A 24,625-nucleotide genomic window follows, 5' to 3' on the forward strand; every position below is an offset into this window, starting at 1 on the left:
AAGTGCTTTGTGGATCGGGCACTTAGGTAGAAATTTTGCGGCGGTGTAACTTAAATCGGAAGATTTAAGTTACGCAGGATATTTGTGGATCTGGCCCTTAATCCCCAAGTCCCTTTCCCAGGCCTGTACGAAAGCTAGTTCTTGTGGGGCTTCTGACTCAGTCAACAAGGTGTACATGCATGACAATGCATGTCTCAGCGGTTCTCCTTTTAAACATATCTCTTTAAACTTTGAGGCTTCATTTCCATGGACGTTTTTACAGCCACTTTGTTTAGCCTTTTTTACAGCTTAAAAACGCCTGTCCATGTTTTTTTTTTGAGCTGGGACTCAAAAAGTAGCGGTTTTTAGTGTTTTTGCGCGCGTTTTTGAGCGGTTTTTAACGTCTGCCGTTTTTACAGCTCTAACGCTGGAGCTTCAGAACGCACTGGTCCTGGGTTTTTTTTGCAGCTTAAAAACGGCTCAGCCATCTACAGCTCAAAAACATCATGGTGGGCATGAGGCCATAGACTAACATGGAGAGCCGTTTTTAAGCTGCAAAAAAACGCTCAGAAAAGTGGCTGTAAAAACGTCCATGGAAATGAAGCCTGATAGTGCACGTATTCCCTTTGCAATTTCATTGAGCCAATAAAGGCTTTCAGCTGGATTTGTCTCATTAGATCTAGGTCTCCCCCGAACGCCTGTTCGATCTCCTCATTAGTCATCACTTGATTATCTAGTGAGAAATGTATTAGCCTACTGATTCCTTGACGCCTTAGGTTATTAAAGCATCGATCTTTTAAACCAGGCTCAAAACTCGGATTGCCCAAGACAGGGATCATGGGGCCAATACATATCGACATCTTGGTTTTCTTAAATATCCTTTTAGTAGCTCGGAGTGTGGCGCCTATCATTGGGTGTTTCTTCACACTCTGAGGTATGTCTACCTCGGGAAGCCAAGCCATTCCTTCCAGAGAAATATTACTAATTTCTTGTTCCATGTCTATCCATGGCTTGTCCTTCTGATGTGCGCACCAGTCTACTACTCGTGCTAAGTGTGAGGCATCATAATATACCATTGGGTCTGGGAATCCTACTCCTCCTCTCTCTTTCGGTAGAGTCAGTATGTCTCTACGCACTCTTGCCGATTTTCCTGCCCAAATAAACTTAACAAATCTAGATCTCAGATCTCTCAAAAACCCCAACAGAAGTATTATAGGTAATGTCTGGAACAAGTTTAGTAGTCTTGGCATTACATTCATTTTTATTATATTAATTCTACCAAACCATGTAAAAATCTCTTTATCCCACCGTTGAAAGTCTAATTTAATTTGTTTTATCAGGGGTGCAAAGTTCAATTTGAAAACTCTATTGAATTTGTTTGATATCTTGGTCCCCAGATAACATACATGGGAGCCTGTCCATCTAAAGGAAAAATTAGCTGCTAGCTGCTGCTGCGTGCGGGTATTCACCTCTACGCCCATGGCCTCTGACTTATTGTAGTTCACTTTAAAATTGGACAGATCCCCATATATTTTTAGTTCCGATAAAAGGGATGGTAAAGATATCACTGGAGAGGTTATAGAGAATAATAGGTCATCCGCATAAGCCGCTACTTTATATTCATCTCCCTTTATTAAGATACCTCTAATATCTGAATTTGCCCGGATAGATCTCAGAAACGGTTCAAGGGTAAGGATAAAAATAATCGGAGAAAGTGGACATCCTTGCCGTGTTCCGTTCCGAATAGAAAAGGGTTCTGACATTATGTCGTTTATCTTTACCCTTGCCGTAGGGCAGGAGTATAGGCTTGTAATCCAATTCTGCATCCCCCTTCCCAATCCTATATTTTGTAGCATAGCTCTCAGGAATCCCCAGTCTACCCTGTCGAAAGCTTTTTCTGCGTCTGCTGATATGAGAACTAATGGGTGTTGATGATATTGAGATAGATAGATGGCGCTTAGGACTCTTTGCGTGTTTTCTCTACCCTCTCTACCCGGGGTAAACCCTACTTGATCCGGGTGTAGAACGGGGGGAATATAAGTCAATAACCTATTGGCCAGTATTTTCGTCAGAATTTTCAAGTCGACGTTTAACAGTGAAATTGGACGATAGCTAGCACATTGAGGGGGATCTTTTCCCTCCTTAGGGATTACTGCTATGTGGGCCATTAATGTTTTCGCAAGCATCGTTTGTCCATTTCGGATTGCATTAAAGGCCGCCAAGAATTTGGGTGCCAATTTTCCAGAGAAGGCCTTATAGTAGAATAACGTATACCCATCAGGGCCAAGGGCCTTTCCCGGTTTCAATGATTTAAGGGCCTCTAGGAATTCCTCTATTGTAATTGGGCCATCTATGTTCCCTGCGCTTTCTTCAGACATCCTGGGCATTCCTGAGGCATTCCTGGGCATTCCTTTATCCTCTCTTCTCTACTGGGAATTCTTGACCCTGATAGTTGACTGTCTAGCTGATAAAGACTAATATAATAATTTCTGAATGCCTCCGCAATTGACTGAGAGGAGCTAACCAAAGTATCTCCTTGCGTTTTAATTTTTTTCTATATGGTTCCGTGCTCTCGTCTCTCTGAGCGCGTTTGCCAACATCCTGCTGGGCTTGTTTCCATATTCATAGTAGGCCCGTCTACATCGGCTCAATTTTGCTTTTGCTTTGTCCATTAATATTAAATTTAGTTTATCTCGCAGACCCACCAATTTTTCCTCAATCTGCTGTGTCTGTGATTTCTTATGCGCAGTCTCGAGAGAACGAATCTCTGCCAGCAGGGTGTCTAGCTTAGCTTTCAGAGAGCGTTTTCTATGTGCTCCTAAAGATATTAGCACTCCTCTCAGATAGCATTTGTGTGCCTCCCATATACATAGTGGCATTATTTCATCTGAGTCATTAATTGAAAAAAAGGCATCTAGTTCCTGAGCTATCCGATTCTCATACTCTGGATCTTTTAAAAGTGTCTCGTTTATCTTCCAGTTCCATTCACGAGGGCCTGTCTCCCCCCATTCTATGCTACAATTAGTAGGTGCGTGGTCCGACAGTGTGAATGACCCTATAGATGCTTCCCGCAGACGCAGCAACACACTCTGAGCTAGAAAAACATAGTCAATTCTTGTATATGTCTTATGTTTTGCAGAGAAAAAACTGTAATCTCTGCCGTGTACATGTAGAGTCCTCCAACTGTCTGTCAGCTGCAGATCCTGCAGCAGTCTCTTTGCTTTACGTAATTTTATGCTGGATAGATGGGAAACGCCCTTTGATACATCTAGAGTAGGATCTAACGCCATATTCAAATCACCACCCAATATTAAAACCCCCTCTTTGTTTTGATGCACCACATCCAGATACCTTTCCAAGGCAGAGACTGGATCCTCATTAGGTAGGTATAGGTTTACCAGGGTAACCTTTTGCTCATTTAACAACCCCTTTACTATAAGCAGACGTCCTGCATCATCCGTTATTACATTGGACTCTTTCCAGAGCATCTTTTCACAAACATAATTGCTACTCCATTTTCCTTGGATGTCTGCGAGGCACCATGATACACTATAGGAAATCTTTGATTCCCCAATTTTGGAATTCTGTCGTTTCTAAAGTGTGTCTCTTGTAAAAAAAATATTTTTGATTTGAGTCTACCTAACTCAGCTAACAACTTTGACCATTTCTCTGGACTGTTTAACCCCTTTACATTGTAATAGGTTATATTTATCTTAGACATTTTGTCCCCTTTCTTTTAACCATCCACCAAACCGAGTATCCTATGGTGCAGAGGGATGGGTGAGGGGGCACCCAGGGTGGAGGGGGGGTGGGGGTCGAGAAAAAGAAGGAAACAGAAAAAGAGAAGAAGGAAGAGAAAAAAAAAAAAAAAAGAAACCCTCGTATCTCAGGGTCTGGTCACTCGTCCGAGACCCCAAGTATTTTAAAAAAAAAAAAACATGCCAGCAGGCCCCCACCAATTGCTACTCATGTTGACAGTATAAATAAAAGCAACTGCTGATGTTAGAGAGGACTCTACGTGATACCAGCATCCCTGTCTGTGTTACTAAGAGATACCAACGCGCTGAACCCAGCATTATACAAGAGAGCTTTTAAGTGCAAGGAAATTATTTGCTTAAGGAGAAGCTTAATATTTCCCGCACATGCTCCACTACCGGGGGCTTAGAACTAACCTCAGCCAGGGCAATGTCCTGCTCAAGGTCCTTCCAAGGCTTCAGGAGAGTTACGTGGTATATCTGATAGGGCTTTCTCTTCCCAGGTTTGTGTATCTTATAGTTAACCCCCCAACCCTTTATACCACCTCAAATGGCCCCTGCCACCTGGCCAGGAACATACTTTCTACTGTAGTTATAAGCTCAGACACCCCATCCTCAACTTGAAACTGTCTAAGTTTGGCAGACATGTTGTACACCCTTCTTTGTGCCTCCTGCGCTTTTTGCATGTGCTCCTTGACTAGAGGCATTACCTTAGCAATCCTTTCTCATATCTGAGTTATATGTTCTACAGCTGTTTTATGAGGAGAGGCCTCACTTTCCCGTCACTAAATCAAGCAGTCCCCGTGGTCTTTGCCCGTACACCAATTTGAACAGGGAAAAAAAACCTGTGGACCGTTCTACCAGTTCATCTGTCTGTGGATGATAGACAGATGTGCGCAGCTGTTTGATTTGGAAAGACTTGCACAGATCTGCCATCACCTGAGACATGAATGGGGTGCCCTGGTCTGTCAAGATCTCCTTTGAGAATCCTGATTTCACCAAAGGGCCCACCAAATCCATTGCAATGCGCTTAAATGGTACCTCGATAATGGGCAACAGGACCAATGCGTTCCTCCATTGGGGCATCGGTGCAGTCAGCTGGCAGGTGGGATGTGAACTGCAATAACGTCTCACCTCTGCTGTAACTCCTGGCCAGTATAACCGGTCCGTTATTTGTGCCTTGGTCTTGTCAGCCCCCAGGTGACCCCCCCAATGCATCATTGTGGGCCAGGTCGAGCACCAAGCATCCGAAGGGCTGGAGAACCTTTTTTCAGCCTCAAGCTCTTGTGAAACTTCATTAATTATGGTAACCTGTTGCCAGGCATTATTCAGTGTAGGATCCCTCTTTTGGGCAAAAGAGAATGCACCCCGTGACACTTCAAGATCAGGGTGGGCAAGACGAGAGGAGCTTTCTCCCTCATCCTCCTTGGTCATAACCTGCAGAGGGAAGGCTTCCTCTATGTTCTCTCCAGCCATGACCTGCAGAAGAGTGGGTCTCCCCCTAAGGGCTCCCCTTAGCTGGTGGACCATCTACCCCAGATGCAACTCTATCAGTATTCTCTAGAGTGTTGGCATCCAGCCTTTTAGAGGGAACAGAGCAGTTCAGCTGTACCAATGGTTATTGGCTCACATAGTTCCAAAGTTCAACAAAGGGCAGTTCCTTATTAAGATAGCATCATGGAGGCCTGGTGCCACCCCAACCTCCTGGTCAATTGTTTCACAGGCCATGGTGAGTGTCACGGATACCAGGGGAGTCCCCATGTATGCACACCACTTTTAGGGTTCTTGCTACTGGACCCACCTTCCCAGCTACCCCGGTTCCCACCAGTGTTACCATACTTCTGGAGTCCAACAGTGCTCGAGCGTGAAGCTGGTTTGCCCAAAGGTCACATTCAAACCCCCCCTAAGTCAGGTCCAGGTGGACAACACAAACATTCTGGGCATAAATGGACATCCTCAGTAGAGCGCTACACTCCATGGGTTCCTCCTGCAGGGCACAATGGGCCTAGTTATGGCCCCAGGAGTAACACCGCCAACACAGCACGCCTATTATTTCTTCGTGCTGGAGTAGAGCTCTGGGACGCTGGGGTGGGTGCTCCTTGACTCTCCTGAATGCTGAATCCCTGGTTTATGGATGGCTTGGCTCTCCTCATTGGCAAGAATCCTTAAGGTTTGACAGGTCCCAGTAGATCCTCCACCACAGCATATCTCTCCACCATTTCCACTAGTTCATCTGCTGTCTTGGTGTCCCCATGACTCACCCAGCGCCGAAGGTCATTTGGTAGTGACCTTTGGTAACAGTCTAACACGACCTGCTCCACCATCTGGGGACCCGTTAACTTCTCAGGCTGCAGACCTGGATGGCAGTTCGCATATGTCAGTGTGAACTAACATGCGAGTTGGGTGCGATGCGGGAACCGGCAGTGGATTCGCAGGGTTCTCGCATCGCACTAGTGTGAACCGGCCCTTAATGACACCCGTAGTGGCTCGCACAAGGCAGTGTGAACTGCCTGCCAGAGAGGAGCGATGCAGGAACCAGCGCTGGCTCCCACATCACACTAGTGTGAACCTAGGCTTATAGACAAACCCCTCTGTCCTTCTTTTAGGGTCGGTTCACACTGGTGCGATGCAAGAACCCTGCAAATCCACTGCGGGTTCCCACATCGCACCCGACTCGCACTGCAGTTTACACTGCCATATGCAAACTGCTGGGGAGTGTCATACAACATTAATGACACCCCCATTTCAGCTTGCAAATCGCACTGCAAACTTACAGTTCGGACATGAATTGGATCGCATAGGTGTGAACACTTATGCAATCCGATTCTGGTGCGGACAAAAAAAAGGGTCCTGTGCGTGTTTGGTCCGAATGCAGTGCGATATCAGCCATACTATCTGTATGGCTGAAATCGCATCACACAGACTTTGCATGTGATGTGAACAGCAATGCGGTGCGAATCTGGCGATGTCTGGCATTGCACTAGTGTGAACTCAGTCTTATTGTCTTTTGCCCCTCTACTAAGTGTAACTATCATAGTTCTAATCTCTATTTGGTAAGGACAGTTCCTGATATATAGGGGAAGTCCATGGTATAGACAGTCCATTATAGAGACAACCCTTGTTGACCATTTCAGCTCCAGAAGGTTTTACCCCCCCCCCCCCTTAATGAGCAGGCCATTTTTTTACAATACAGCACTGCTTGATTTGAACTGACAATTGCAGGGTTGTGCGACACTGTACCCAAATAACATTTATGTAATTTTTGTCACAAATAGAATTTTATTTTGCTGGTACTTGATCACCTCTGCGGTTTTTATTTTTTGTGCTATAACAAAACAAGACCGACAATTTTGAAAAAAAAAAATATTTTTTACTTTCTGCTGTAATACATATCCAATAAAAAAATCTAATTTCTTCATAAATTTAAGCCAATATGTATGCGGGACTGCGACATTGCACTTGACAAATTGGACATGCTGCATCTGGTGGCAGGCGACGGCTGTCCTGTACCATGTCCCCAGCCATTAGTAGAAATTAAAAAAATCTGAAGTGAGATATATTGTTTAAGGCCCCTTTCACACTGGGGCGGGAGGTGCATCTGCGGTAAAGTGACGCTAATTTTGCGACGCTATTCGGCCACTAGTGGGGTGGTTTTACTCCCCGCTAGCGGCCGAGAAAGGGTTAAAAATCACAGCAAAGCGCCTCTGCAGAGGCGCTTTGCTGGCGGTATAGCTGCGGTGTCCCATTGATTTCAATGGGCAGGAGTGGAGGAGGAGCAGTATACACACCGCTCCAAAGATGTTTTTTTTACCGTCCTGCTAGCGCACCACTCAAGGGCTTTCACACTGGAAATGGGGAGGGTAGTGCTGCGCTAATCAGTGGTGAATGGATAAGTGAATAAACAGGTGGGGGAGGGGAATGAAAGTAGGTGTAATTGAAATGAGGAGCAATATAGCCCAAATGGCATCAGCATAAAAATAAATATAAATGATCAGTGAACAATAACAGTAATGGTGCAAATCATATAACTACACAGGTTCCTCTTAATGTGATGAAATACACTATAAGTAATGGTGCAAAGAAATTCCAGGTAACTGTGCTAAGTGACACTCCTATACTGGTGATAAACAGTCCATCAACAGAGTTTGAAAAATATTAGCAAAAAATATAAGTAAAATTTCAAAAGTCCAAGAAAGCAAAAGTGCAAGTGTAGGTCCGCAATATGGAGTGAGAGGAAAATGGGTATCCAGTGATCCTTTTAGGGTAAGTAAGGATGTCCCCTTACCTTACTGCTGTAAGGTAACAGCATATAGATCCAACCACATTAGATGGTTCACTCGATGGGCTCTGATCCAACAACGGCAGGTCCTCCTTGGAGTTCTCGTCCCAGGTTGGTCAGTTTCTCGCCCCAAAGAAATAAAGCATCGATGGTGTGATACCGTTTTAAAAATTTTAATTCTCAAAGAAAATAGACAGGGATACTCACATAATCCAAAATACAATTGAGCATGTAAAAAAGAGGGGCAATCTGTCGCCAACGTCACCTCCGATACCTCTCAGTGGACTCATGCGCATTCGTCACTATCATGTGACTTCCTCAGGAGTCACACTGGAGACGCAGCAGCAGCTGTTTTAGGTCGGTTTGCAGGTGCTATGTTTTGCGCAATACCGCCTGCAAAACGACCCAGTGTGAAAGGGGTCTAAATTTTGTTTCATTTATTTACACATATATACAGGGTATATATAAATGATGGTATAGGACAGTGGTGGGACAGTCAGTCAGTGACGGGATAGGACAGCGTTGACTCAGTCAGTCAGTGACGGTATAGGACAGCGGTGGGTCAATCAGTCAGTGACGGGATTGGACAGCGGTGACTCAGTCAGTCAATGACGGTAGAGGACAGCGGTGGCTCAGTCAGTCAGTGACAGTATAGGACAGCAGTGGCTCAGTCAGCCAGTGACGGTATAGGACAGCGGTGGCTCAGTCAGCCAGTGACGGTATAGGACAGCGGTGGCTCAGTCAGTCAGTGACGGTATAGGACAGCGGTGGCTCAGTCAGTCAGTGACGGTATAGGACAGCATGGCTCAGTCAGTCAGTGACGGTATAGGACAGCGGTGGCTCAGTCAGTCAGTGACGGTATAGGACAGCGTGGCTCAGTCAGTCAGTGATGGGATAGAACAGCGGTGGGTCAGTCAGTGACGGGATAGGACAGTGTTGGGAGCCGGGGGGCATGTATCCTCCTCTGGTCCCTGGACCCGTTTGATCTCCCTGCCCGGTACAAGCACCTCACACTTCCTGCATTCCCTGCTATGGGGGTGAAGCCAAACTTACTCCATTATTCACCAGCCAACTAAGTTGAGGATAGTATGTGATTGGTGAGTTTTCGTATATTCGTGACACAGCGGTCAATATACTATATTTATTTATATATGCTCACTTTATTGCTACAATTACTCATTAATAATTCACGGCATAGCTGGGTGTAGTAAGATGTCCGCTGCAGCTGTTCTGTCAGAACAGCAAACACGTCAGAGCGGTGAAACACATGCGCAGCTGACGGGACATTAATTCTGTTACCTAAGCTGATGGGTACACTATTATGACAGAACACCAGCGCCTGCACCCGAAGCCGATGGAATGAATCGGCTAGGTGTGCCGATATCGCGGGATACCTGGACAGGTAAGTGTCCTCATATTAAAAGTACAAATACTGTAGCGGTTGACTTTTATTTATTTGTTTTATACAGGCTGGAACTCCACTTTAAATACAAGGCATTCTCTGATTGGTAGAGCCGATGCCACCTCCCCTCCTCTTAATACAACCAAAAAATGCCTTGTATTCTTTGAAAAGAAGGGGCTAAGCAGGTGACCTCCTGTGAGGGGAATCCACTCAGCACAGGACCGGTGCCACGCTGGACCGATGTAACTTTACAACAATCATACCTGGCGTCCAGCTTTAAGCCACTCCCACCCCTTCATATGCTTCATGTTTTTCAGTCCTAGCAACATCCATAAAATAGCAATAGCACCCTTACAGACCTGTTGGCATAGCTGGCAGGTTTTATTAGCTGAAATGGGTAGACTTTAAGTGACCATGCATCTCTTCAACTTTCGCATAATGCGCTTTACAATGAAAAAGCCCTTGAAGTGTAATGTAAGAAGCCGTGACAGGGTTTGCAGGAGGGGGCGCGGTCAGAAGAGGGGTGTGGTATGAGGGGTAAGGTGACAGAAGGAAGAGGAAGAAGTAAGTGAGAGGTGCTGTAGGACTTTTCATAGGAAGGTTGCCGGACTGTACACCCGCAGGAAGAGGAACTATCACCCCAGTGCTGGGACCAGGAAAAGAAGAGCGGGGCTGGAGTGGAAGTCTGCGGTGGAGGGGCGACTTTTTTGTGTGCGGAGCTGAGGGATAGAAGCGAGGACAAAGTCAGCTATACAGCCGTGAATGGGTGGTAGTCGGCCGATAAAGTTTGGTTGTTGCGATGTGTTTCGGGCTTTTGGCTATTTAGTACACGTAGGCTGGAGGTGTCCCGCTAAGGAAAGTGGGTGTGCCAGGGATTTCTAGCTAATGAGCTATAGAGGTAAAAGCTGCCCTGTTACTGGATCTCTGATAAGGTGATTCATTAGGATTGCTCACACAGCAGGAACAGGGTCACCTCCTACATCCCTGTAGACACGTAGGTGGAGTGACGCGACGGTGCTACACCTGTCCTCTGTAGGATCATTCACATAATAGATCATTTGTATATAGGATAATTAATCGTTCATATGTAGGATTACTGATCATTTAGATATGGGGTAATTGAATATATATATTAGACTATGGATCATTTTTATATATATATGAGAACAGATCATTCATAGATTGGATACTAAATCCATATCTTTGACATTAGTTCATTCATTTGTTAGACAGTGGATATAGGATAATTGACCATTTTTATGTAGGATATTTGATCATGCATATATAAGATTATTATTATTATTCATTCAAATATAGAATAATTGATCATTTGGAAACCTATATATTATAAAAGATATTTTGAAACATCTACTGGAGGGACTTGTTGGAGCTTCTAATTTTTGATGTTTGACATTTAAAATTTGCAGATACACCCTAGAGAGTGTAGTTGTGAGTGTAAATTCTGTACATTTTATTAATAGTATAAAAGATCACTGGTCATCTGAAAACACTGAACTAGAAACCCCATTTCTTAGATTAGTAAGTACTGTACTTATATAATGAGTAAAAGGAGACGTGGAGTTCTAGGTCCTTGGTTGCCTCACCGGAGAAGGAAGAGTTTATTTGTGTTTGTCACTATAGCTTGTATATTGTTGTTTGGGTTCCTGCTGCTAAGTAAAGGGGTGGATGATGTTGGTAGCCAGAATTCTGAGGGACATGAACTAGAGAAGCATGTGATGCCCAGGGAAGAGGCTGCAATACAAAATGAGTTAAGCGATGAACAACTTAAGAGGCCAGTATATGAAAAACCACTGCTCAATTCTAATGCCTTGGGAGAGTTTGGACGAGCGGTGAATCTCAACCTTGACGGCGACGAAAAAAATCTGGAAGAGGAGAGCATCAACAAACATCAAATAAACATCTACCTCAGTGAGAGAATCTCATTACATCGCCGGCTGGCTGAACGATGGAATCCATTGTAAGTCTAAGTACTGAACTATACAGAACAACTTATTTTTACATAAGTAGGACATGGTAGGATTATGCTTTATTGAAGTTGATGATGATGTCTTGTCTATCACTGAGTGTCTTTGCATTTTGTTTTTCCAGCCTTGGGCACAGCCATCTTGCCTCTCATATAGGATAAAAAATGTGAAGCTAGGTTTCAATCAAGGCCAAGATTGTGATGTCAGATACTTATTCTTTTCCTGTGATGGTCATTAGCAATTGTACTTGGTAAATGTCAGCGGCCAGAGACATGGCTAGCTAAGGATATGAGGCTGTTTGATTTGTAAAGCAAAACATTTGCAAGTCTGTAAAGTTCTCTTTTGTGTACTTTAGGGTATACAGTTTGAGGGGGAAAAAAGAGCAGTGCACTTCAAAGAACTGATAGTGCAGTAGATTATGAAGGTACTCCTTGTAAACATGGGGGCTCTTTACATCTAGAGGAAAATAGATTTAATCACCAAATACGGAAAGGTTTCTTCACAGTAAGAGCTTTGAAAACGCAGAATCCCTCAAGAGCTGGTTCTGGTCAGCTCAGTAAATTGTTTAAAAAAAAGGCCTGGATTCTTTCCTAAATGTACATAATATAACTGGATACTAACATATAGGTAAAGTTGATCCAGGCAATATCCGATTTGCCTCTCGGGGGATTAGGAAGGAATTTTGTTCTCACCTGCTGGAGCAAATTGGTTCATGTTTTCCCGGGGTCTTTTGCCTTCCTCTAGATAAACTGGATGTGGGTATAGGATTGTGTATATACGATTTTGTATTTTTATTAGGGCTGTGGAAATTTAAAGATTTCTTGATTAATCGTTGTTTTTTTTTTTTTTTTTTTTTTAATCAAAATTCTTTTGATCCGTACTAGTGGTGCAATGGATCGTAAATGATCCGTGATCCGAATGGGTCACCGTATGCAGATCGGCACACCACATGATCCGTGGAGCTCAGCTGCTGCCCTGGTCATAGGAAATGCAGCAACTTTGGCCTAGCTCCTGGAGTGGTGGCCATCTTGGTCCACCCGGCAGCGGCCTAGGTGACCATTTGGCGGCGCGCTGACGTCATCACCCGGCCCTTAACTGCTTGTGTTCGGCCGGCTTCTCTGGTAAGACTAAGCAAGCACTAATATTCCTATACAGTGAGGGGAGATGTGGGGGGGGGGAGATGTCTGTGGATATTACAGTGGGGACTATATATGGTGGTGATCCGAAAAATGTATGTGCGTTTATAATGAATCAATATTAATCGAACACGAAAATTTGAATCAGTAACGGCCCTAATTTTTTTTATTTTTTCATTTTCTTGGTTGAACTAGATGGACTTGCGTCTTTTTAAACCAGACTAACTATGTATTGTGAATAAAATGGCTTGCTTAAAAGTCCAAGTTCACCTTTTTCTAAAATCAGCTCCCCTGTGTGTGTGTGTGTGTGTGTGTGTGTGTGTGTGTGTGTTTATCTATCCTATCTATCTCTCATTTAATGATGCAGACAAAAGCTTTCTTTTGATTATTGCCTTACCTTAGCCCTTGCAGTGTTTCTTAGAAAGCTTCATCATTTAGACCCCTTTCACACTGAGGAGTTTTTCAGGCGGTACAGCGCTAAAAATAGTGCTGTTATACCACCTGAAAAACTCCTGCACTGCATACTCAAAGTGAAAGCCTGAGGGCTTTCACACTGAGGCGATGCGCTGGCGGGAGAGAAAAAAATCTCTTGCCAGCAGCATCTTTGGAGCGGTGAGAGAAGCGGTGTGTATACCGCTCCTTCCCATTTAAAACAATGGGAAACAGTAGAGGCGCATTGCGGGTGGTATTAACCCTTTATCGGTCGCTAGCGGGGGTTAATACCGCACCGCTAGCGGCCGAATCCTGGGGCAAATCCGATGGTTTAGCGCCGCTATTTTTAGCGGAGCTATACCGCCACCGCGGCTCCCGCCCCAGTGTGAAAGGAGCCTTATTGTTGGCCAGTCTCTGTTTATCTCTTGTATCATGTCCTGAGTCTCTGACCATCTCTTGTGTCATGACTGCAATCTCTTACTGAAACTTAAACACGTTGCTAATTTTCCATTTGGTGCACCTCCGAGCAGTCATGGTGCAGGAGATGGTCAGAAACTACAGACATGGTCAGACTGCAGACATGGTGTAGGTCGGAGATGGTCAGACTGCAGAAATGGTACAGGAGATCAATGTAGCCTCATCAGTGCCCATGAGGTGCAGCCTGCCAGTGCCTGGTAGCGCTATCTCACGCCGTGTCACAGCTGGATCTGAATCATTGTGCAGCCGCTGTTACAATGTCCCGCCTCCTATGGCACAGTGGTTCCCTGCATTTTATCAGTGTGCCATTTATCACATGAGGCGAGACATCGTTACATCGGCTGGATGGCGATTCAGATCCAGCTCTGTGACACGGCGTCCCTTTTGGCTCTATTATCTGCACTTACAGCTGCCTGCCGAAAATGCAATTTTCGGCCAAAACTTTGGTGCACCACTAATGGTCACCTTTATACACCTAATAACCTAGTTGCGCCTTCAGTGTCAATAATTAACGGCACAGAAAACACGCAAATCCGGTAGCTGCTGACTTTTAGTAAAAAGACACTTTCCTGTCCATCGCTGTCCTCAACTGGGCTGTATTTTCGTGGGTCTAATGGTGCCGTCATGTCTAGTGTGGGAAGCCAGCTGTGACTCTTTGCGGCTGCACATGCGCTAGAAACGCTGCACGTTGTGAATGGACCCACAGCCTCTTGTGATGTGTCCCAGAAGACTGAAACAAAAGAGGGGGGGGGGTTGACAATCTTCCACGTGGACATGGGTACCTATCAAAACTAGATACCCGCTGCCCCCCCCCCTCCCCCTGTAAAAAAAAAAAAAAAAAAATTATATAGTAAAGTGACTTGGGGGAGGGAAGATGGAAAAGTGGAACTTCCCCTTTTGGATGAAGTTCCACTTTAAATATATATTTCAATAGGCGCAAAGGATATAACTCCAATTTATGTGCACCAAATGCCTTTGCACACCCAGTAGAGCTGTGCGATTTATATTTAAATTGTTTTTATTCTTTTCACATAGAAAAAATCTTTACAAACTTTCTTAAAAAAAAGTTTTTTTTTAAATCAACATCCAATATATAGTTCATAAATTCTTCATACATAAAACATATATATATATATATATATATATATATATATATATATATATATATATATATATATATATATATATATATATATATATATATATATATATATATATATATATATATATATATATATATATATATATATATATATATATATACATACAAAAGAAAATATTTGTGTGGGTACAAAGCTAGATCCATCCTTATAATCCTAGATCTATAATAGGACTTATATTATACCTTAACACCTTTTCATTACCTACCCTACCTCACTTGTTATTAAAGGACCTCTTGGCGGTAGCGTGGTCATATCCACCAATCTTCCACCCTCCCCCCCCCCATGTAGATCTGACCCAACATATACATATTGGCTTACACACCCATACCTGTCTATCACAGAAAAAAGAGAGGGGAGGAGAGAGGAAAGAGAGGAGGGAGAGAGAAAAGAGAGAAGAAAAAAAAAAAGGGGGGGGGGGGGGGGGGGGTGAAGAGCAGGGGCGGGGTAGGACCATCCGAGTACTTTCATATAGTCCGTACCAGGTCATCGCCCCCCCGCATTTAACCCATCACCTTTTGTATGCACCTACGTGTCTCTTGTCATCAGACATCAACAAACAACCCAAAAAAAAGGGTGGGGGGGGAGAATATCCCCTTTTATAGTGTATCCTGTATCTAACCCAGTGCCCATATGTGTATATCCTTATTTTTAAGGAAGTGCGGTGGGGGACTTTCTGTCCTCCCTCCATTACTTCATATTGTGTGAAGAAAAATAGATAAAAAAAATAAAAAAAAAAGCTCCTCTCTCTCCCTCATCCCCCCCTCCCCCCCAGTACCTATTCAAAGCTCTTATTCGCTCCCCATGATATTCAAATAAGTCGGGGATTGCTTAAATTTTATCCATTTAGCCCACGTTTCTTGAAATCTTATTTCTGCATTTTCTTGAAAGCTTATTAATTCCTCCATTGCCTTTATTTTATCTACCTCATTAACCACGCCCGCTGCACGACTATTTACGTCCGCAAAATGGCACGGACAGGCAGATGGGCGTATATATTCGTCCTTGCCTTTCCGCGGGTCGGGGGTCCGATCGGGACCCCCCCCCCCGCTGCGTGCGGCGGGCGGCTTACCTCGGGGAGCGATCCGGGACGACGGCGCGGCTATTCGTTTATAGCCGCTCCGTCGCGAACGCTCCCCGGAGCTGAAGAACCGTATGTAAACACGGCTTCCCCGTGCTTTTTTTTTTTTATAATTACTTCTTTTCTTTATTTTCCAAATTACATCACATACAATAAACAAATCACCATAACAAAACAACAAACAACAAAAAAAAAAAATAAAAAAAATAAAAATTACTTTCATACATTACATTATCCCCCCCATGGGCACCCTCGGCCTCCCCCTCCCTCTCCTCCAATCCCCCGTCCCACTCCCCACCTACAAGAGGTGGGAGGGACGCCAGGGAGAGAGAGAAAGAGGAGGAGAAAGGAGAGACGAGACCCCCCCCCCCCCTCCCTCGTGACCCCCTAGACCCCATCACCTTATGACCTCCCTATGGCACAAAAAGGAGGAGCTCAATACCACCCTAATAATAAAAGAAAAAAAAGCAAAGGTATTTGTGCAGGGCTTAATAATCCTTAATTTCGTGACTTTAGTGAGAGAAAAAAAAAAAAAAAAAAAAAAAAATGTTTCCTTTGTTTCGTGCCTCATTAACTCCCCATCACCTTATCTCCCCCCCCCCCCTACCATGCGAAGGGGAGAAGTTTCATACCCACCTCAAAAAAGAGGAGAGGAGAAAAAAAAAAAAAGTAAATAAATGAATAAATAAATAAAAAAAAAAAAAACAATATTGGGTGTGTTCTTCTCCTTTCCCTTATTAGTGGTCTTTCTTTTGTGACTATAACCTTCCTTTAACACCCCCGTTCCCATTCTTATGACTCCCAAATAAAATTCCTTAAGGGGCTTCCCCGTGCTTAACTGTGGCGGCGCATCGATCGTGTCATCCCCTTTATAGGGGAGACACAATCGATGACATATAAATGCAATAAAAATATCCCCTATTTTGTAAACGCTATAAATTTAGCGCAAACCAATCGTTAAACGCTTATTGCGATTTTTTTCTTTTTTTTTTTTTTACCAAAAATAGGTAGAAGAATACGTATCGGCCTAAACTGAGGAATTTTTTTTTTTTTATATATGTTTTTGGGGGATATTTATTACAGCAAAAAGTAAAAAATATTGAATTTTTTTCAAAATTGTCGCTCTATTTTTGTTTATAGCGCAAAAAATAAAAACCGCAGAGGTGATCAAATACTACCAAAAGAAAGCTCTATTTGTGGGGAAAAAGGGACGCCAATTTTGTTTGGGAGCCATGTCGCACGACCGCGCAATTGTCTGTTAAAGCGACGCAGTGCCGAATCGCAAAACCTGGCAAGGGCATTTAGCTGCCTAAAAGTCCGGGGCTTAAGTGGTTAAACCATTCCCTTATCCTTGGGGGTTCCTTCATTTTCCAATTTCTCGGGATTAATGCTTTCGCTGCATTCAATAGAAACGGGGTAAGGGTGACTCTATATTTTTTCCTCTGATCATCCATTGCGTGGAATAGGCATTTCCAATGGTCTAGTCCTATCTCCTTCCCTTCTATCTGTTTCATTAGACCTAATACCTCTATCCAATATGTTTGGATCAGTCTACATTGCCACCAAATATGAGCATGGTTTCCTTCCTCTCCACATTCCCACATTCCACAGGGGTGATATATCGTGACTTATTTTATACATTTTAGTGGGAACATAATACCATTTGGTCAACAATTTTTAGTTAATTTCTTTCACTTTTGTGTCCCTTGAGGTAGAGTGTATATAATCCATAACCTTCTTCTTCAGCCTCTCTGGAACTGTTTGATTTAGTTCTATCTCCCATTTTTCCAATGGGTGTATTAATCCCTCCTCATTGGAGGTTATCAACAGCCTATACATTTTCGTCCCTTTTTTGCTCATTCCTCCCTGATCTATCAGCCTTTCCCAGGGATTTAATCCTTCCATACCTCGAAGAGGCTTTGGCAGAGATTCAACAAAATGTCAGAGCTGCATATATCTCCAGCCATCCCACGGCGATGTTCCATATTTCTCTCGTAGTTCTTCTAATGGGCATAGCCTATTCCCATTTAAGACATCTTTTAACCTCAATCTGTCCGCGTGGGTCCACTTTAGATATAATTTATTATTTTTCCCTAGTGGGAAGTAATTACCTCCCATCAGGGGCATCAGTGGACTATTATATTGCCCTTTCATGTCTTTAATTGCTTTATCCCATATTTTTAATGTTTCTGTTGTAATTGGGGCAAGTGTCTTAGGAAGGTCTCTATATTTTTTTGGGATCCAGATAATCTGGCTTAACTCCGTTTCGCTCATATTGTCTTCTAAAGAGACCCATTTCTTATATGATGAATTATGGACCCAATCTATAACTCTTTTTATTGCGCTGCTTCATAATATTTCTGAGGATCTGGAAGTAGCACTCCCCCATTATCCCTTGATCTACTCATTACTTTATAGGAGATACGGCTTCCTTTCCCCTTTCACACAAATTTTAGTATTAGGCTTCTCATAGTTCTAAAATAGGCCCCAGGGATACAGACTGGCAGGCTCTGGAAGATGTATAGAACTTTCGGGAGTGTCATCATTTTTATTACGTTTATCCTTGCTAGCCATGACAGTCTGTATGCCTGGTATCCCTTCAAATCTGGTTTAATTTTATTCAAGAGAGGAATATAGTTGTCTTGATATAATTCTGTTGTTATTACCGATAGGTAGATTCCTAAGTATTTCAGTCCCTTTTCTCTCCACATAAATGGAAAGAGAGCTCTTAATTCTCTTTTTGGGGGTGTATCTATATTCAATATCTCAGTTTTTTCCATATTTATTTTGAAATTGGAGACCTTTCCGTATTCCTCCATTTCTTCCATAATCTTTGGTATTGATTGCCTGGGATTCGCTATAAATAACATAATGTCGTCTGCATATGCAGCTATCTTATGTTCTTGTCCTGCTACCTTAATACAATTTATTTCTCGGTTCTCTCTTATGGAAGCTAAGAGGGGTTCCAAAGATAGCACAAACAATAAAGGGGAGAGTGGACATCCCTGACGTGTCCCATTATGTAGCTTAATAGCCTCCGACAGAGTCCCATTCACCTGGATTTGCGCCATAGGATCTGAGTACAATGCCCCTATCCATCTCATCATTCGTGTTTTCAGACCAAATCCAAGCAATGTTTGTAGCATATATTCCCAGTTGACTCTGTCAAAGGCCTTTTTCGGCATCTACAGATAAAAAAAGGGCAGGTCTCTTTCTCTTTTTTGCTTCGTGTATTAAAAAGATTGTCCTTAGTATATTATCCCGTGTCTCCCTTCCGGGGACAAAGCCTGCTTGGTCCCTCTCTATACAATCTGGCATAGATTTTTATGTCTTCGTTAATCAGGGAAATTTGCCTAAAGCTGGCGCATAATGTTGGATCCTTACCCTCCTTTGGTAGAATTGTTATATGAGCTCCCAATGCTTCTTTACGTATCTTCATTCCCTCTCCAATGGAGTTCACATAACAATAAAAGTGGGGTGTTAATATCCCCAGAAATTTTTTATAATACAGAGATGTATACCCATCAGGTCCTGGGCTTTTCCCATTTTTACTATTTGTAATTGCCTGCTGGATCTCTTCCTCAGATATCTCACTTTCTAGTTTGTTTGAGTCTTCTTCTGATATGGCTGTTAATTTTATCTTCCTGAGATATTGTTTAACTTTCTCTTTCCTATTCTGTATTTCTTCATTATCCTGTCTGTCACTTACTTTATATAGTGATTGATGGTACTCAAGGAAGTTTTTACTGATATCTCTAGTTGTATGCTTCAAAATCCCCTTTTTATCTTTTATTTTTTCAATATAGTTCAGATTACGTCTAGGTTTCATTGCCTCCGCCAATAATCTCCCAGGCTTATTACCACATTCGTATTGTTTTTTAGCCGTCTTTAAGAATACTCTCTTTGTCTCCTGTTCCATCAGATTCTTCAATGATTCTCGTTTTCTTGTTGGCTCCTCCATTATTTTACTGTCAATTGATTTTTTGTGTATCTGCTCTAACTTCTGAATTTCCTGTAGGATCAATTTCTTTTCCGCTGCCCAGATTTTCCTTCTTTTTGCCCCTTCTGCTATTAATCTCCCTCTCATAAATACTTTGTGGGTTTCCCACAATGTAGATGGCGCAATATTTTCTATATTTTCTTTAAAGAATAGATTTAAATCCCTCTCTAAGGCGTCACTAACATTATGATAATATAGGAGGGATTCATCTAATCTCCAAGATCTCTGCCTAACCGGTATGTCTTCTAGATCCAATAGGGCCATTACTGGGGCATTATCCGATAGGGTTACCGATTTCACCTCAATTTTCGTTATCCCTTCCATGAGCTGGTGATCTAAAAAAAATATAGTCAATTCTCGAGTAAGTGGAGTGTGCTTGAGAATAGTATGTAAAGTCTCTTCCTTTAGGGTGAAAAATCCTCCAAACTTCAATTAATTGTTGTTGGTGTAATTTTCTTTTAATGGTATTAAGCTCCTTTCCTCCTGATCGTAAAGAGAGGGGTTGAGTATCCAGGGCTGGATCAAACACAAAATTAAGATCGCCCGCCATAATCGCACCCCCCTCTCTGAATTTTTCCAATTTATTCAACATTTTTCCAAAAAAGAGACAGGGGTGTGTATTAGGGCAGTAGATGTTAACTAGGGTGTAGATTTTATTAAACAGAGAACCCTTAACAAAAAGATACCTCCCTTCAGAATCTGATTCCATAGCTTTTAACACAAAGGGGGTATTTCTATCAAATCCTACTGCTATACCTTTAGATCTTTTATTGGGTGAATATCCATGAAACCAAAGTGGGAAATGTCTAGAGTTTAATCCAGCCCTGGAAGACCACTTAAAGTGGGTCTCCTGTAAAAAAAAAATATTTGATGCCCAGTTCTTCAATTCCTGCAGTATTTGGTATCTTTTAGAGGGACTATTTAATCCTCTAACATTATATGTGATAATTTTTAGAGGTACCATTTTTCAGAGAGAGATCAAGTATATACATCACAAAGCTTATGCCCTTTTATATAATATTTTCCAAAGGATGGACCTTTCAGTGTACCCAGACAATAACAAACATGACTAAACACCATACAAAATACCTCTCTGTTCCCCCACCCTCCATTGAAAAACAATGTTGCGGTCAACCAAGTTAGGACCTATTGCTAGCCTCCCAGCTTGGTCAGACCTTTCTAGGGGGTCTGTAAATGCCAATCCTGGCCCCTAGGCCCTATCCCTATTTGGGAGTGGGCCCAGGTGGGCACCGCCAAGTCCTCCCCATTCCCCCCCCCCCCCCCCCCCCCCAAGCAGATCTATTTCTTAGGTTGGGTCTGGGTCACTATCTGCTGACCTATTATTTATTTTCCTCCCTATTTCTACTACACCCTATTCCATGACTGGTTCTTAAGTTTCCCCCATTCTGTTTTTGTTTTTTTTTCCCAGTTTTCTATATTAATATATGGTAGTTCCATCTTGGAACATAATTCCTTCATATCTTCTGGGAATTGCAGGACCGCTGATATTCCCTGATTTTTGTCTGTTAAACATGCCGGGAATCCCCATCTATAATAGATCTTTTTCTCTTGTAGCTGATTGATCAAAGGTTTCAAAGCTCTTCTTCGCGCCAGTGTTTCTTGTGATAAGTCCGTAAAGAGAAGCAGCTTAGATCCTTCATATTCAATATCTTCAGTATTTCTCAAACCATATTGAACTTGTTGTTTGTCCTTATATTGGGAGAATCTCACTATTGCGTCTCTTGCTGTTTCGGGGGGGGGGGGGCTTTCATAGATTTCTGTACTCTATGTATTCTATCAAAGGCTAACAACGTTTTTGCTTCTTTCTTTTTTCCTTCTTTTATTAAATACTTCCAGAATCGCATCTTCTAGATCTTTACTTTCTACTGACTCCGGTAGACCACGGACCCTAAAGTTGTTTCGTCTACTTCTATTGTCTTGATCCTCAAGCCTATATCGGAGGTTCCTCATTTCTATCCAGTCCTTGTCCGCTCTTTCCTGCAATTCCAGGATAGTTTTTTTGTGTTCATCTAGTTGTACTTCCGATTCTTCAACTCACGTTGGTACACTTTTTTAATATCTGCTCTAGTTGCATTTAATTCACCTTTAATTCCAGATATTTCATCAACTCAGCCATGTCTTGTTTAGTAGATGGCATTTGGGAGTTATCCATTTCTTTGCTACTCTCCGTCTCCACTGTTTGCTGTTGCTCTTCTGAGTTTTTCTGTGGGGAGTTTCTTTCCTCCCTGTTAGAAAATTCTACTGTTGAGCTCTCTGTAGGGGAACTGATTTTTCTGTCTCATCCATCTCATGTCCCACTCTTTGACCTGCTGTATCCTGTACCATATGTCTTTATAGAGTTCCCCTTCCCACTCTCTATAGTTTTCGGGCCTTTCTTCCCCATTGTTTTATCCTGTAGCTTAATGTTTAGTTATTAAATTATCTCTTATCATACTTATTACACTGGATTATAGCTTTTATTAATGTTGTTAATTTTATCCTGAGCTAATATTTAATTACTTAATTAATTTAGTGAATTTATTTATCAATCTTAATGTGCTCCAATGTTGTATTATATAATTTACCCTCTAGGGTACCTAAAACACGTGGTGTCTAGTCTAACTGCCCTTTTATTTATCTATCTAATACCTTTTACCTGAAAGTATTATCTGTTAATAAACCACTTATATCCCATATAAATAAATAAATAAATAAATATATATATATATATATATATATATATATATATATATATATATATATATATATATATATATATATATATATATATATATATATATATATATATATATATAAAACAAATAAAAAAAAAACCCCGCAAAATTAAACCCTTATAAGTGCAATTATATCAGTGATTGTTTCTATAACCCATAAGAAAGGAAAACAAAAAAAGGGGGGTTAGTTTAGTTTCAATTGTCCAGTTTCTCTGTTCTTCTCTTTTCTCTTTCTTCTCCCCCCCCCCAAAAAAAAGGGGGGGTTTCTCCTCCCTTTATCCTACTAGGGTTTTTTAATGCTGTCCCAGAAAACAGAGGGAGAAGGAAGGGTGGTACCCCTTCCTTCTCCCTCTGTTTTCTGGGACAGCATTAAGGATTTAGGGGTCCTTGACCGAAAAACAGCAAAAACAAAGAAAAAAAAAACAGTTCTCTATTGACAGCATTTGAAAAGTGCACAACAGTCCATTTTTATCCAGCCATTTAGTAGTATACTGTGGTATGTGATGTTTTTAATTCTATACCTCTATCCCTGTTTAGTTTAGCTTAACTTCTTGCCAGGGTAAGCTTGTTAAGATATTATACTAATATTAGGTAATTGTCCTGGGCATCTTATAATTTGAGTTATTCGGGGTGCCCCTTAATTATACTTTCTTACGGCTCAACAGGGGGCAGGCAGGCGGACAGGCAGAGATCTCACAGTGCTGTCTCAAATCCTATATGGAGGTATTGGTTTTTTATTTACCGCCTGTGTACAGGTATATGCAATTTTAATTTAAGGGGTAGTTTCCACCATATCATACAGTCTAGCAATACCCCCATATGCCAATATACCAGTCTTGCATGCAAATAGGGCTGTCCCTCAAAGAGGCAATATGAAATTTACTTTTTACTGACCATGCAGACCATGCTGTTTATCAGAGCTTCTAGTCTCTGGCTTCAGCGTCCCTTCATGGAGGCGAGTTTCCTCTCAGTAGATTATCACAAGCCATCCACAGAGTATTCCTACTATGAAATCCTGGGGCTCCTCAAGCTCATGGGGCTCATACGTTTTGAGCGATCTCACTCGCTCACTGTGGGGAATTCCTATGGCTCCGGATGGTGCAGCGCAGCTCGCCCCAAACAGGGACAGGGATCGGCTCCCCTGCTCGACACGACCTCCCCCTTCAAAGATCTCCGGCCGCAGTGCGTTATGTCGGCAATGCTTAATAGTGCTCAACCACTGCCACCTTATGGAACTTCCTCTCCAGGCACACCTCACCTCAGCAGGCGGGACCCAGTGCACGCCGCTCAGTGCAGGCCGATACCAGGACCTCCGGTAAGTCACTTTTTAATTGTGCATTTTTATCGGGTCTCCAGCTGCCCTTTTCTATATTTTCCACTTTTGCGGCCCTCTCTGAACCAGCCGACACAAGCACCACAGGTGGGGGCCGAGGCAGAGCGCAGCCCACAGATCCAGCTCCACACGTGCAGTCCAAACGCAGCAGCGGCAACAACACTCACAGGAACATAGAGCAATACCCCTTCAAAAAGAGTGGGCAAAATCGGACTTTGAGGCTCGTGGAAGTATAAAAAATATATATTTTATTACATAAATTTACAAAATGTACACGAACAATGGTATAATGGAATGCAACTGATAACAATCACAATACAACCATCCAGAACAAGAGAATAGTGAAAGAATCCTATTGAAGTCGCCTACGCGTTTCACCGTGGGGCTTCCTCAGGATGAAATGAACAGGATTATTGCTACTATGTAGCTATGATTTTCACAATCTGTGAATAGTACACATATTAGTACAGCATAAAAATGATAATGGTGATATTTACATAAAAGAAAAATTCCTAAAAAATATATCTTTATCAATTGATTAAAACCAGCGAAAAAACACACAAATTTTTGCAATACATATGGGTTACAACATGTGGCTACATCACCTGATACACAGCGGTGGATATACTCATCCAGGAAGATTCCAAGGATAGATGAAATATATACCGATGGTAGAAGATAGTACAAAAATATGTTTAGAGATCGATGATCTGATAAAAAGGGGGAGGAAAAAAGCAATAAGCGCATATTTACGCTAACAGTATATGTATATATGTATAACCTTAAGCATTATCATATACCCCTATATGCGTATATATAAGATATCCATGGAGAAGAGGTAAAGAAAATAAATTGCAAAGTCTTACATCCT

The 24,625-nt window shown here is 42.3% G+C and overlaps 1 protein-coding gene across 2 annotated transcripts in view; it reads left to right on the plus strand.

The window, feature by feature from the left end:
* Window positions 1–9,937: 9,937 nt before the first annotated feature.
* Window positions 9,938–24,625, plus strand: part of LOC120940528 (polypeptide N-acetylgalactosaminyltransferase 12-like) — a 276,779-nt gene continuing 262,091 nt past the window's right edge. Inside the window, exon 1 of one of the 2 annotated variants that reach the window (XM_040353447.1) lies at window positions 9,938–11,393. In XM_040353447.1, the coding sequence (XP_040209381.1) occupies window positions 10,975–11,393 (419 nt within the window). In that variant the 5' untranslated portion in view covers window positions 9,938–10,974. The remainder of the gene's footprint in view (window positions 11,394–24,625) is intronic. The other variant, XM_040353446.1, reaches the window with a different exon arrangement.

Source organism: Rana temporaria, chromosome 5, assembly GCF_905171775.1.
Source record: "Rana temporaria chromosome 5, aRanTem1.1, whole genome shotgun sequence".
NCBI lineage: Eukaryota > Metazoa > Chordata > Amphibia > Anura > Ranidae > Rana > Rana temporaria.